At 38.9% G+C, this 15,982-nt stretch overlaps 1 protein-coding gene and 1 long non-coding RNA gene across 3 annotated transcripts; one reads left to right on the forward strand and one right to left on the reverse strand.

The window, feature by feature from the left end:
- Positions 1–7,456: 7,456 nt before the first annotated feature.
- LOC103424193 (uncharacterized) lies at positions 7,457–11,152 on the reverse strand. Of its 2 annotated transcripts, XR_011579394.1 has the most exons (4): positions 10,972–11,152; positions 10,799–10,852; positions 7,897–7,990; positions 7,457–7,492 (listed from the first exon to the last, which is right to left on the reverse strand). It is a non-coding gene; the product is annotated as an uncharacterized lncRNA (long non-coding RNA). The 2 variants fall into 2 exon arrangements; XR_001788670.3 differs by lacking the exon at positions 7,457–7,492 and having other exon boundaries at positions 7,605–7,990.
- Positions 11,153–13,875: 2,723 nt separating this feature from the next.
- On the forward strand, positions 13,876–15,267 carry LOC103428250 (small ubiquitin-related modifier 1). The gene is made up of 3 exons (XM_008366350.4): positions 13,876–14,218; positions 14,740–14,889; positions 14,994–15,267. The coding sequence occupies exons 1-3, from the start codon at positions 14,138–14,140 to the stop codon at positions 15,057–15,059; spliced, it is 297 nt and encodes a 98-aa protein (XP_008364572.1). The 5' UTR covers positions 13,876–14,137; the 3' UTR covers positions 15,060–15,267.
- Positions 15,268–15,982: the final 715 nt, after the last annotated feature.

The raw sequence follows: 15,982 nt of genomic DNA on the forward strand, positions 1-15,982 counted from the left end.
TGGAATATAAATATAAATATATATATATATATATATATATATATGCAAACGTCATATGCATATTCTAAATGTAAAACATTTGGCATGGCAATTCAAATCATAACTCATTTGAATGCATTTTCTGGGAAAGATATCAAGTGTATACATATATACTAAAAATCAAAAGCCCACTCACTAGTATGTCAAAGGGTCGTAGCTCCCAAGCCGACCATGACTGCGCTCGTCCTCGGGATAAGTCTCTCCCAAGGTCTAAAATATTTATGATATCGGAAATATCAGTAGTTCAAAAACACGGAAATTTCGATGGAAATGTTGGGATATTATCGATATCAATAAAAATTGAATAAAAACCACGGAAATTGTAAGAAAAACTTGAAAATTTGTATTGAAACTTTGCAGGATGTTTATTTAGCCAATTATCTATTAGTTTATCACAAAAAATTGGAAAGAAATGCATTGCATGATGTATTTAACTGATTTAAGTTGATTATATAGCGAGCTGGCAAACATTGTGAGTGTAGAAAATACTAATAATTAATGAAAGAAGTTTAAACACACCATAATCATTTATATATAATGAATTAGTACAATATTTTACACTTTATACATTGCATGGTAAGATACATGAGTGACTTAGTACCACATAGAGTTCCTATGAGGTTCAAAATTTTCACTATCTTCATCATCTCTATGTGTAGAGTAAGTGTAAAATGGGAGGGGTTCGAATCCCCTTGGTGTTTTTTTAAATATAGAAATTTATCCTAGATTAGGTAACCAACGAGATTTGAATCCACATCGTAGTTAGTTTATCCGGTGTGTAGTACGGCAAGTCAAATTGAAACATGCATCCTGTCTCTTAGAAACTCTCTCAGAAGCGCGTGAGACTAACACCCCAAACCCCCGAATCCCCTATCTATGCGTGAAATTGAAACATGCAATTGTCACCTCTCTCTCTTTCTCTCTCTCTCTCTTAAGCTGTCATGTCATGTCATGCAAAAAGAGAAACACAGGGAGCGCATGCAGATCCCAAGACCCATCACCACCGTCCATTCCAACCTGTGTACTTCTCTCCCACCCGAACCGTCCGATGCTCACCAACTCCATTATACAGAACTCTGATTCAAATCAAAGCTCACACCTTTAGCTTTTGTTGTTGACTGAGCTTTAAGAGATAACAAAGAGCAGAAGAAGAAGTGGAGATAGGGAGAGAGAGAGGAAATTGCGGGAACGAGTGGGAGTAGGATGAGCGAGAGCGAGAAAGAGAAGACCAAGATGAGGGAGAGGCAGAGGAGGGCCATCACCACCAAAATCTTCCACGGCTTGCGCAAGCACGACGGCTACCGCCTCTCTTCCCGTGGCGACATCAACGAGGTGCTCCAGCATCTCGCCACAGAGGCAGGCTGGCTCGTTGAACCCGGCGGCACTACTTACTACCCACGTAACGCACCTCCTTCTTTTTTTTCAGTTTTTCCTTTCCTTTCCTTTCCTACATTTTCTCACCATCCAATCACATTTTGTTTTGTTTCCTTTCATTTCTTAATTTGTGGTCGGAAGGCTCCTAATTGCTGCCCGGCTTGTGGAACCCCCAAAACGACCACTCCAGTGGCAACAACAACACCAACCCCAAGCAGAGCGTGGTGATTGGAGGTGGTGAGTGTTCAACCACAGCATCTCCAAGTCGATTCCCTGCCTTCAAGTATTTTTGGGTTTCATCTCGCGATATTTTGCCCAAATAATGCATTAAAATGCTGAAAATATCGTTTCCGATATTATCAACAAAAATATCGATATATTGACGATAATTAAGTGGATAAGTGTGAAAATATCGTCCTCTAAAAAAAGCGATATTATTGGAGAAATATCACTGATAATATCGATATTTAAGACCTTAGTCTCCTATATATGCGAAACAACTATAAATACGTTAATTTAAAGCACATAAACGAAACTAACTAATAACTTCTCAAACATTGCTCAAATGGGATGTTTGAATATACTATTGTGATCTACTCAACCTCACAAACATCCCCATATTTTTAGAAAAAATTTCCGACCACCCACGCGCCGGCCAAGGCACGGCCAGACGCGTACACGTGCCAGGCACACTGACGGAACAGTCAACGCCGTTAAGGAATATTCCATCAAAAGTAGCATATTTCGTTAAAACTAACTTGACACCGTTAAAATATTTCGTCAAACTTGACGGAATATTCTCTGTCTTCTTCCTTCGAACTCTGGTGACCGTCGTCGTCGCCGAAAAACTGGAAAATTTTCAAACCTTAATATCTTAGTCCATACACAACCAAAATCCATGAAATTTGTACGAAAATTAAACTTACAACGAGTAGAACAAAACCTTACCTTTCAAAAGTCCTAAACTCGCCAAAAAATCCCTCGATAATCCAGCTAAACCCACAACTTGTCGAAACTAAACTTCCCGACGTCTAAATCACTTCATTTTTCTTCTCCAAGCTTCGTGAAGACGATCTAAAGCTTCCTATAACCTTAGAATCTTCCAAAAACTCCACATTTACGTGTGCATGAACAATCCCTCGAATCTGGGTTTCTGGTTCTTGGGATTTCTGACGGCTTCACGTCCAAAAAATGGTACCACTCGACTCCTAAGCTTGTAAGTAGTCCAAAGACACCAACTGAAACCTTGATCTGCGACTGGTTGAAGGGTTTTGAGGTTGACCGTACGGTTTGTACTGAAATGGAAGGAAATCCGAGAGGGAGAGAGAGAAAGGGTTAACGAGTGTGTTTTTGTGGGTGTGTGTGTGGTTCAGTTTGGGTCAATAACCAAAAACAAAAGAAAACTTAGTCCTAATTGGGTCCAAACAATTAAGACTTAAGATAATTGGCCCATTTCACACACTCATAATCCAACGCTCAAGGGCAAAATCGACATTTCACGCCATTGATAAAAATAATTCGAGGTAGGCTGCCACATGGGGCCTTCCTACATTGGAAGTGCTCTAAGAGTTGCAAGCAGGTCACTCTTTTAACCTTTTTTTATATTATTTTTTTATAATATATATATATATATAGGTTGATTTTGTATAAAATCAATAAAAAGTTTCACTATAAAAAATATATTAACAATATTTGTGTTAATTATAAATAGTTTAATCATATATTGTGATACTTAAATGTATTTAAAATAAAAAAAATTTACAAAATATGCTACTACAGCTGACACCCACTTCAACTAACATCCTCCTTTCTCATATTTTTTATATGTTGGAATAGGTTGTTGATGCACAAAACCAGAGATTTTGGAACAACGTAAATCCGATCGTGAATCTGCATGAAATGTAAATAACACAAGATGTATTGTGGTTCACCCCAAGGTTTGGGCTACGTCCACACTAATTATGTATTTATCTAAGAAGTGAGGGAGAGAGATTCAGAGCCTCTGAGGGAGAGAGTGAGGTCTCTGATAGCCTAGGCATTGACCTTTCCCAATTGTGAGGGTGAGGTGTCATTTTATAGAATAAGGACTCCTCATTTATTACATATTTGCCCTTTCTTTTATTACATAATTACATTTAAGTCCCTCGAGTATTTATACGAGGCCCTAAATATGGTATAAACAGTAGTCTCCTAAGTCTTCAGTCAATAGAGTCTTTTGGCTGGAGACTTGAAATTCAGTCCATGTGTGGGCCGAAGTAACTAGATTTTGTTTTGAACTGATGTTCGATATGAGGCGGTGCTCAATCTGAAATGATGCTCAACTAGAAGTAGCACATGTTGCGAGGCTGTTCGGCTCGTGGCTTATGTTGCCTTGGTTGGCTGGGCTTGTGGCGTTTGACGGTGAGGGAGTCCCTTTTATAGAATAAGGGCTCGTTTCTCAATACATAAATGGTGGGCTAGAGTTGATGCTCTCTAATGGTGGCGATGAAGTCCCTTTTATAGAATAAGGGCTCGCTCCTTAATACATAAGTGATAGGTTATGAGTGATGCTCGCGATGAGGCGGTTGCTTAGCTGGCGGCGTTGCTATCTAATGAAAGTGAGGGAGTCCCTTTTATAAAATAAGGGCTCGCTCCTCAGTACATGAATAATGAGTGCTCTCTAATGAAAGTGAGGGAGTCTCTTTTATATAATAAGGGCTTGCTCCTCAGTACATAGATAATGGGCTAAGCCCCCCAAGTATTTTTCATGAGGCCCAGTTGAGACCCAATATATGGTACATAATGTAGTCCCCCAAGTCTTCGGTCAATAGAGTCTGTTGGCTGGAGACTTCAAATTGAATCCATGTATGGGCCGAAGTGGCGGTTGTTCGGAGGTGGTATTTGTATACCCTGCACTGAAGCTTTGTAGGTGAAGCTTTGCAAGTGAAGCTTTGAAGCTAGAGTTCTGTAAATGGAGCTTTTGAAGCTAGAGCTCTGTAAATGAAGGTTTTGAAGCTGATTGACATAAATGATGCTCATGAATGTTTATGTTGATTGACATGAGTGATGCTCATGAATGTTAACATGAGTGATGCTCATGAATATTGACATGAATAATGGTCATGAATGTTTATGTATGATTGTCATGAGTGATGCTCATGAATGTTTATGTATGAATGACATGAGTAATGCTCATGTATAATTTGGAGTACTGGGCGTACTTTTGATCACCTGGTTGGTGGCATAAAGGAGAGTACGGTTTGTACATTTCATCACCTAGTTGGTGGCATGAATGGCTAGTTGCCAAATGATATTTAGAGTACGGGTTGTACATTTCATCACCTGATTGGTGGTAATAGCGGCAGGTTGCCGAAGAATTTTGGAGTACTGGGCGTACTTTGGATCAATTGGTTGGTGGTAATAGTGGCAGGTTGCCGAATAATTGTGGGGTACTGGGCGTACTTTTCATCACCTGGTTGGTGGTAATAGTGGCAGGTTGCCGAATAATTGTGGAGTACTAGGCGTACTTTTTATCACCTGTTGGTGGTAATAGCGGCAGGTTGCCGAATAATTTTTTGTAGTGCTGGACGTACTTTTGATCACCTGGTTGGTGCTATTTTGGGCTTATGGGCCTTCGCCCTACACACAACATGCCAGCCCATTTATTTTGGGCTTTGCCGTTTTTTATTTTATTTTTTATTTTTATTTTTTTATCATTACCCTCTGATGAGGTTTATACATATTACCCTCTAATAGGATTTATACAGATGTCTCCAAAAGTTAAGAAAGATAGTTTACACCATTCAGAAACAAGAAAAGTAAATCACATCATTCTGGTGGGGTATTTATTCCTTGCTTTTGTTTTCTGCTTTTCCTTTTCCACCGCACCTCTCTATCTCTGCGTTGCAAGAGATCTGGCTTCCACTTGGTGACGCTGTTCCTTTCCACTTTGGAAAGTAGCCAGCTCCTGTTTGTAAAAGCAAGAAGATACCATTTGTAAAAGCATCTTTTCCTTTTCCTTTTTCTTTTCACTTTGTTTTCCATTGCCTTTCTCTTTTGATTTTTGTGCTGTCATCTGAAAACTCTTCTGCTCTCGTTCACAGCTCATCGTCGGTGTGATGTTCATCTGATTCATTGACATGCATTTCACAATAAAATGGATGCAGCAGAGGATAGGTGGGGCCGGCAGCAGCAGAGGCGGTGGGGTTAAGGAGAACGACAGCAGCAGAGGCGGTCGTAGATTTGCTTGCCGACGAGGAGTCTTAAACTCTGTCGAAGCATATGTATCTTCCGTAGGATGACACGTCTTCAAAGATGGAGATGTGCGCGTCCATAATGAACTTGAGATCAACAGTCACCAACAGCCCGTCTTGGTACATCTCGACCGTTCCTTTCAGATAAGGGTCTGTGATGGTGAGATCGGGGCCTAGCAACAGCCCCTATTGATGGAAACCATGTTCAGTCCTCGGTCTATTGCTAAAGCCCACGCTGTCCTCTCGGCCAGGGTTTTGGAGAGGGCATGCCAGAGCTTGAATTTTGCCTAAACATTGACATCGCTCCAGTTTCTCTGGTCAATTCCATGGGACGAGGAGGACGCCGACGACGATGCATTACGGTCGTCCCTCCAAATGACAGTTTCAAGATTAAGACTAGCTGAGTAGTGATCATCCAAAACCTCTATCCTCCCTCTCTTGCAACACACGTAGTAGTACCCTTCTCTATCTTCCACCATCATCTCTCTCCGACCGACCGTCGACAGCGTTGGCGGAGCAGTCCTAAATCCCAGGGACACCACCGGAATACAAAGCTTTACCGGCCTCTTCTTCTTCAGCTGCGTCACTGGAGACCTCGGACCCGAACATGAAGCCAATCCCGACGGCAGTGGAGGTAAAGGTAAGGTCTTTGGGGCCGGAGAGATCATGGAGGATTTGTTGCAGAACAGAGACGACGGTGGAGAAAGCATCGGCGAGTTAGCAACTGTAACGGAGCACGACATGTTTCCCCTTTTCGATTTCATTTTTCCGATACCAAAGCCAGTTTGTGCTTCTTCTTTTTTTGTGTTTTTTTTTCTTCCTTTTCTTCCTTTGTTTGAATTTTTTATGTTCTCTCTCTTCTGGAGATTCTTCTGATGAGAGAGAAAGTGAGACCTTTGGTTTGAAGGTTGTGAAACAAACTAGACAGAGAGAGGGATTTTTCAGAGGGGGGCCGATGTCCCTTGGGTTTTGTAGTGACTTTGGTTCCTGGGTTTCTGCAGATTCACGGTGGATGTTGTGAGATTTGATGGAAAAAAATGAAAGAGAACCGACATAGTTTTTTTGTGTCGATTCCCACAAATGACTAGGGGTGGGGCACAGTGCGGTTCGGTGCGGTTCCACCCCTAAAATGGAACCGGAATCGGAAAATATCAACGGTTCGGTTCGGTGCGGTTCCGTTTAAATTTATTACTAGAACCTTACGGTTCGGTTTACACCGGTTCTGATTCGGTTCTTACCGGTTTACGGTTCTGAATACTAAATTATTTGAACACCACATCATCATACATTCAAATACATCTTTTAAAACCGATTATATAAGTTGCATACAATACATCTTTTTTAATGCAAATGTCTTTGGCAGTGGCACCAAGTGAATAAAAAGAGACAACTAATAGAAATATGCATTGGTCAGTTAGTCAACAAACAAAAAAATGAAGAACTCAATTACTCAAGCAGCATTAGTCTCCTGATATTGGTAGCAACAGCAACAGTAGCAAGCAAACAGAAATATTGAAATTGCATTAAAGGACACAACGACAGCAGCAAGCAACAGCAGCAAGCAAAAATGACTAGAAATAGCAGAAGATGGCATATTGCTTGGTTGTCTCATAAGTCTCCTTACTCCAACACGCAGCGCTCTATTTTCACCTCTGGAACATACATGTAAAACGACACATAAGCAAACAATACACCAACTTAATGTTAAGCTAACAAAAGAAAAATAATTAATCCTCTTTATTGACTACAGACTTTCCTTAGGAATATAAATGCATCCCCATATACTAATTTCTTACAACTAACAAAAACACTCCATCCAGTTGTGAGCAAGTGGTGCCTTGGTTGCCCTGGATTGTTAATGAAGAGGAAAAATGTAAGAACACATGAGAACAACACAGCATCATATAATGCCAGCCAGCATGACCAACACATGGATACAAATATTCCACAACATGATGCTGGATCGGAAGTCATGAATTTCACAGAAAAGAAAAGGAGAAAATACATGTATTGTTGTACTATTTTGGAAGAAATTAGTACAATAAAAAGATAAAGATGTCGAACAAATGGGTACACTAAACAGATGAAAAGATGCTGAAGTATAGCAAATAGACAGAAGGCTGAGCCACGAAATAATAAGGGCAAGCCAATCCAAATCAGTGCCAACCAAAACAACCAAAACAACAAAACGTATGACTTGAGAGGTAATGGTCGCATTGCCTTGCAAGATAAAGGTCGCATGTTATCAAACCTCCTCAGAAATTGCCTTTCCCACGGGAAAGAACTTGCAGAGGACTAACCTCATGGGCCTTCCCCAATGCTAGATGTGCCACCATTCCTTTTTTCTAGAACATATAAAAATTAAGAACTTATTAGAAAATAAGAAAGTAAGCATGCAATAAAACAAGAGAAAAAACAAAAACAAAGTAATGAAAAATAAGTATTCATACCTGTTTCAAGTGCTTCATAAAACTCTATATCTTCCAAGATTGTCTTATCGTCTATAATTGTGATGTTATCTGACATCAACCAATTTTGAGTACAAATTATCCTCTCTACCATTAGAGGAGTCAATGAAGAACGATATGAGTTCACAATACTTCCTCCCGTGCTAAAGGCAGATTCTGAAGCTACCGTTGAGACCGGAATTGCAAGAACTTCCTTTGCAATTAATGCCAACACTGGGTATTGAACACCATTCAATTTCCACCAATTTAAAATATCAAAATCTTGACCTACTTCCACTTTTTCATTGCGAGCTAACAAGTATGTATCAAACTCATGGTCCGAGAGCACGGCATTACTTGCTTCAACTTTTTTTATCCAACTTTCGTCCATTTCCGCTCGTTTTTTCCCTTTTCCATGTTGATTTGGATCAGCCCCACTAATAGTAGTTGTAGTACTAGTAGTATTAGAACAACTATTAGCACTAGAACCACTTGGTTGGTTGGAAGAAGGAACATATTCATCATATAATTTGAAGATTAGACTTTTTATCTCATCCTTCTTAGCCATGGCTTCATCAAAACTACACCCACGATGCTTCAAAATATGTGGCACATAGCCCAGTTTATATCTTGGATCAAGTACAAGTCCCATAAATAGAAAAGGATTCACCTTAACAAGATCACCCCAATACTTATCAAATTTGCCTTCATGCTTAGTGTCATTTCATGCAATATCAAGCTTGTGTAGGTTTGAGTTAATAACATATCTTCTTTGATGAACAAATCAACTATCTCTTCGTCAATTGCAAGCAAATCAGAAAAAGTATTATGACAAGCCGGATGCAAAGTAACACTCATCTTCAATGTCATTTGATAGAACACTTTCAAAAAATTGACAAAGATAGCGGCATTGCTCCAATCTTCCATATTTGGTGGCCCATGCCTCTTTTTACCATTGGAAGGTCCACCCACCCCTTCTTCTTCTCCCGGCAAATCTTCACCAAACCATGACAAGTATGCAATCTCATCATCTTCCATTCTCACAAAAGCTTTTTCAAATTTCAAAGAATTCGTTAACATCAAATAGGTGGAATTCCACCTCGTTGGCACATCTAAAAAAACAAGACCCTTGCATTCAATTTTTTCCTTCTTAACACAACTCCTAAAAGCTTCCACCCTTTGTGGAGAAGACGTTACATATACCAATGCATTCCTAATAGCTAAGATGGATTTATCTAACGTCCTCAAACCATCTTGAACTATCAAGTTAACAATATGAGCACAACACCTGACATGCATGTGTTTTCCCTCAAGTATCATTCGTGAATTTTGCCAATGACACATCTTTGTCTTCAAATACTCTATTGCCACCTTGTTTGAAGAAGCGTTATCGACCGTGATGGTTAGAACATTCTCCAAACCCCATTCTAGCAAACAAACCTCAAGAAGTTTTCCAATAGAGTTCCCCTTGTGATTAGCTATGACATAAAAGTTTAGTATTCTTTTGTGCAACTTCCAATTACTATCTATGAAATGTGCCGTTATCACCATGTAGTTTACCTTTTGAAGACTTGTCCATGTGTCGGTTGTGAGGCTAACTCTATGTGAGGCTAACTCTGTTTTCAATTTTGCTTTCATTTCATCAAACATGAGGACAAAGTGTCTCGCAAGTGTCCTACGAGATGGTGGATAAAAGTGGGGGCAAACAACACTACAGAAAAACCTAAACCCTCTCCCTTCAACATGTGCAAATGGCAACTCATCTAGGACAACCATTTGTACCAACGCCTTTACGCAATCCTCTTTCGTATTCGCCCTAGCCATAAGAGTACCAACACCATCATCAAAAGACAAAGTCTTTTGCCTTTTATCCTGATTTTTTCCTAGGTAACCCTTACATCTTCCTCCCTCAATATGTTTTGTAACAGTTTAAGTACCATTTCCAGAAGGGTTAGCAGCAAAGGTAGTTGTACAGTACTTACACCTAGCTCTCTTTTTTATTATTGTTTCTTTGGTCCCATCTGGCTTCACAATGTTTTCTATGTCATCGTATTCAACAAAATGCTCCCACACTTTTGCCCTACGCCTACTATTCACAAGAGGAGGCAATGGAGGAATACCACTCGGTTGAGTTGGTGATTGTGCTTGGGGTGGAATTGGTGGTTCGGGTTGTGGTGGAGTTGGTGGTTGGGATTGGGTTTGAGGTGGTGGTAATGGTGTTGGATCCGGTAATGACGAAGGCGATGATGAAGAAACAGATGCAACAGAAGAACAAAAATCATGTGATGTTGATTGGTTCGTCATCCCTAAAATAGACAAAAATAAAAATGCTGCTGTTAAGAATATGGAGGCAACCTCCCAAATTAATATCATAACCAATTTGAAGCACAAAAAACTCTACATACAACAAGCGATGGCAAACATAGAGAAACAGTTTGAAGCACAAATTCATTGATTGAAACAAAAAAATAAACAATTTGCAGAACAGAAGACAATTATGTTAAATTATTCATATGAAGATCAAAGTCAATTAAGGTTAATTATAATACAAAATTCAAGCACAAACACAAAAATAAATAAACCAATAAAAGTACTCATCTAAAAAAACAGGACGGAAATAGTAAAACGAAGCATTTAAGGGCCCAAATGGATCCTAAAAAGCAAACCCAGATGCTGAAATCACAAGAATTCAACGAATCTACTAACCTGAGACTTGCCCTTTCAACCGGCGATTGAAAATTTGAAACCTTTCTGCAAATTCTACAACGAAAGATTGAAATTTTCCTCTCAGTCGGCGAGAAAAAAAAAACCCAAAAACTTGACAGAAAGGATGGAGACCAATTGGGTTATGGTGAATCAGTAAACAGTAGAGAAAATACCAAGGAGGGAGGACAGAGGATGAAGTGTCGTGACTCGTGAGCTGTCGCGGAAGAGGGATGATGAGGGCCGTCACAGTTAAGGGTGAGAGGTCGTGAGTGGGGGTCGCCTCGCCGGTCGGCTATGTGAAATGGGGGAATCAGGAATGGGGGGAGTGTGTGTGTGTAAAGCCGTGTGTTGTTTGTGAAGCCGTGTGAGTGAAAGTGAACCCTAATTAATTAGGATGAGATCCTCTGCTTTGCAATTTGGTGAAACCAATTTTTCAACCTATTATACCATGACATGTGTGTATATATATAATTTATTTATTTATTATTAATAAAACGGTTCGGTTCGGTTCCGGCCGGTTCTTGGTCATTCGAAACCGGAATCGGAACTGGTTAAACGGTTCGATTCGGTTTTTCACCCAAAGTTGACTTTTCCGGTCAACACGGTTTTTTTCGGTTTTTTTTCATACGGTTCGATTCGGTTTTGCGGTTTGACGGTTTTTATGCCCACCCCTACAAATGACGCCAAATGTTGATGCACAAAACCGAAAGTCTTGGAACAACGTAAATCCGACCGTGAATCTGCATGACATGTAAATAACACAAGATGTATCGTGGTTCACCTCAAGGTTTGGGCTACGTCCACACTGATTATGTATTTATCTGAGAAGTGAGGGAGAGAGTGAGGTCTCTGATAGCCTAGGCATTGGCCTCTCCCAATTGTGAGGGTGAGGGGTCCTTTTATAGAATAAGGACTCATCACTAATTACATATTTGCCCCTTCTTTTATTACATAATTACATTTAAGTCCCCCGAGTATTTATACGAGGTCTAAATATGAGGCCCTAAATATGGTATAAACAGTTAGGAGTCCTTATTCTATAAAAGGACATCTCATCCTCACAATTGGGATAGGCCAATGCCTAGGCTATCAGAGACCTCACTCTCTCCCTCAGAGGTTCTAAATCTCTCTCCCTTACTTCTCAAATAAATACATAATCAGTGTGGACGTAGCCCAAACCTTGGGGTAAACCACGATACATCTTGTGTTATTTACATTTTATGCAGATTCACGGTCGGATTTACGTTGTTCCAAGACCTCCGGTTTTGTGCATCAACATAGGTCAATGTGGATTTTGGCACTTCAACACAACGTCTGTATCATGGTTCTATTTTTTACATTTGAATTCAAACGATGTGATGTAGTGTCCATTTCTTGGATTTTTTTTAATATTTTTTTAATATTTTTTTATCACTCACACGCTTCCTACACTTCACACCTCACACGGCTTTAGTTTTCTACATTTGGATTTAGACACTTCAACGCGGTGTCCCCCTTTTTGGTTCTGTTTTTTACATATATGGATTCAGACGTTATGTTGTAGTGTTTGTTTTCAGGTTCATTTTTTCATCCCTCACACGCGTCCTACACTTTAGACTTCGCGCAACACTTGTTTTTTGCATTTGAATTAAGATTTTTTGTGGAAATGGGAGAGTGAAGGTCGGGGTGGAGTGTGCAGGTGGTGGTTGGGTGGAATTTTTCGAAAAACCCGACAAAAATCGTCAAAATTTGCTATCTAGAACCAGGTTGGGTCACACAAGGAAACGAGTCAAAAGAGGGATCTGGTTCCCTCATTTCCTGATTGGGCAGCCCCTCTCTCATTTCCTTCATTTTTCCTTTTTTCCCTCCAACCTAGCCACACGCGTGACACCCAGATTACTGCTCCAGCAAAACTGGAGTCTTCTAGATTAATGGTCAAATGACCATTTTACCCTTACCTTCACTCATTTTTATCTCCTTTGTTATAACACCGTTTCACGAATAGTTCTGCCTACGAACTCATAGGATCGACCTCTATGCGAAGAAATACGGCGAAACATATAAGGATAAAATACGTCCTCGTACATTTTCATCTTTTTATCACTTTTCGAACAAATATACTCTGTAAATATAAATACGTCATAACTCCGAATACGACTATAAAATATGTAATTAATAATAGAGTCCAGGAACAGAATTTCACATTTCCATTCATTTGAATTTCATAATCTTCAATTAATTTGAAATTCATAACTAATCACATATTTAAAAAAAAAATTATCAGGGTATTACAATACTTATACTAGAAACAATAATTGTCACTCAGTATTACAATCTAGTGATATTCTTCTTCACTTGGAAGTGAGAGGTTTTAGGTTCGAATCTTGTAGATGGCATTCGATTCCAAATTAGGTTGCCCATTGTGTGGCTTAGCCGAACTCCTCCTCCCCCTAATGTAAAAATATCAATGTACTAAAAAAAAAAATTAATACAGACATAGACACGTGATAATAAATTTTAAATATTCAGAAAAAAATTAGAAGAAATCAAATAAAAAATAAAAAATCAAACGGTTACATGTAATTACTAGGATTTTAAGATGTAGAAAAATTCATTTATGAAATTCTAAACAAGAATTTTGATAGACATGGACATGTGGCATAATCATAGTCACTTTTGTTTTTTAAATTAATCTCATCCGTTCAATACTAAATAAATAATTAAATTATACATTAAAAAAATTGTGAATGGTAATAACCATGTCATTATTCATAATGGGCTGAGAGTCAATAGTACCAACCATCAGAATTTACTTCTTTTTATTTATTTTTTTAATTTTTTTTAACAAAAGATAGTATCTAAACAAAATTAGTAAGAGAGTGAGCTAAGCCATACTATGGACTTACCATACTAATGTGATTCAATTTTGCATTTCGCGTGAATCTAATCTAAGACCTCTTACGTACAAGTAAAGTAGAATATCATTAGATCGTATTACCAAGTGACGACAATTTACTATTTTAAGTGAATGGTAACTATCATAAGTCTAGTCGTACATCCAAATTCCCTAAATAGGTGATAATGCTCATAGAGACTACAAGCATTCCAATCCAAACCCAACAGAAGCCCAATTTGAGAGATTAATCTAAAATGGGCCTTAGCTTAAATGAATATGTAAGGCCGAACTAATTGGTCCGAATAATGGACGACAGTTGGGTGGAGAGAGAGAGAGAGGCACAAACTTTGTTATGATTGAATTGTGTTTGGAAGTGGTGGTAGCTCTCTAGGTCTCCCATCTCATAAACACAGTCTCTCTCTCTCTCTCTGCAGTCGGATCACACAGAGAAGAATCAAAGCAAAATGTCAGGCGTCACGAACCAGGAGGAGGACAAGAAGCCTACCGATCAGGCCGCCCACATCAACCTCAAAGTCAAGGGCCAGGTTCTCTCTCTCTATTAGGGTTTTATTTCTGTTTATGGAAATTTGTGTTAATCTTGATCAACATATACCCTGGAAAATTGGGTTTTGTTTTGTTTTTATGTCTTTGGTTTTGAATGTTTCATCAAGCATGTTTTGTCTTTCCTATGTTTTATGTTTTTATTTTCCCTTGTTAGAATTTTCCCGTATGAATTAGGATTTGCTATTTTTCCTAAATTTTAGAAATTTTGTGATGTTTGGTATTTTGATTTTTTTTTTTAATTTCTTTGCATGTGCCCTTTATTTTTTGATGTGGTGCCTGAAATTACTGTTCAGCATACCTTAAACTGATCCTATTTTCTTAATATTTTAGATATTAGGGATTGTTTTATGAAAGAGGAATTTGATATCAGCCTTGAATGTTTTCTCCTTTTACTTTACAAATTTTTGGAATTTTACGAAGCGTCTTAAGGTTTGCTGACAATGGATACTCTTTGTATGTGATTTATTGCTAATGCTGAGAATATGTTGGTTTGATTATGTAGGATGGGAATGAAGTGTTTTTCAGGATCAAGAGAAGTACCCAGCTGAAGAAGCTTATGAATGCTTACTGCGACAGACAGTCGGTGGAGTTCAACTCCATTGCATTCCTGTTTGATGGCCGTCGTCTCAGAGCCGAGCAGACCCCTGATGAGGTTCGTTTCTTTCTCACTCTCCCGATATGTCAGTATGTGTGTGAATGTTGATTTTGATGTTTGGTTTTTCGAATTCTGACCGACTATTATTTCTTCTCCTGCAGTTGGAAATGGAAGATGGGGATGAAATAGATGCAATGCTGCATCAAACTGGAGGTTCTTTTGCCTAATCAATGAATATGGAAGGTTGTTTTCCTAGTAGACGCTAAGTATGTGTAGACTATCTCGAAGGGCGATGTCTGTACTTTTAGTATCTATCAACGCTACTAGTTGTATTTAAGCTTTATTGCTAGATGTTTGTCAATACTTGGCAATTGTGTGTGTATTAAGTACGGTGTTATGGTTTCAAAGTATATGAGGTATGGTTTCTCCTTTACATTCTCTCTGTGTGTCTTATTCTTTTATTCCTGGCACTAGTATCTGGCTGTTCTTCATGCTACTCGTATTTCTTTTTGTGTGTCTATGGTGGTCTACAGGTTTGTGAATAATGGTTGAAGTTTGATCATGAGGGAGCAGATGGATGCATCTTGAGATGGTCTGCGTGACAAATCCTTGGCTGTCAATTGACTTGTCAAGATGAAATTGTTGCCTGATTTGTCAATTGCTCGTTGAATCTTGAGGATGATCATCGTGGGTGATTAGTGTTGGTTTTGGATACAAGACCATGAATCACATCAAAAATCAACGACATTGTGACACAACTTTGTCGTCATTGACACTTGATGAAGTGTTGTTAGCATTTAATTCGTTCTTAGCTGCTGCTTCACTTTTGTTTTCCAGCCCAGCTTACGTTTTTCGCCCTTTTGCATTAGGAAGCAGTTTGTCCTCTCTAAGCTTCTCTGCTGTCAGGTCATCGTAGGATCATTTAGGGGTTTCTTTAGCTAATCCATTGCATTACTAGACACCAAACAAGCTCTTAAATTTGAGTGTTTTAGTAGTTCTTCTGGTAAAACTTATTGAAATAGTATTTTACCTTTCAATAGCTGTCATAGTACTCTGTCTTTTTGGATGAAATTTGGGGCAACGCCAACTTATTGTTAAAGAGTGCTCTGCCTGTTGCATTTGCTTGGTATATTTGAGTTGTTTGATGTTC

The sequence above is a fragment of the Malus domestica genome, chromosome 03 (genome assembly GCF_042453785.1).
Source record: "Malus domestica chromosome 03, GDT2T_hap1".
Classification (NCBI taxonomy): domain Eukaryota; kingdom Viridiplantae; phylum Streptophyta; class Magnoliopsida; order Rosales; family Rosaceae; genus Malus; species Malus domestica.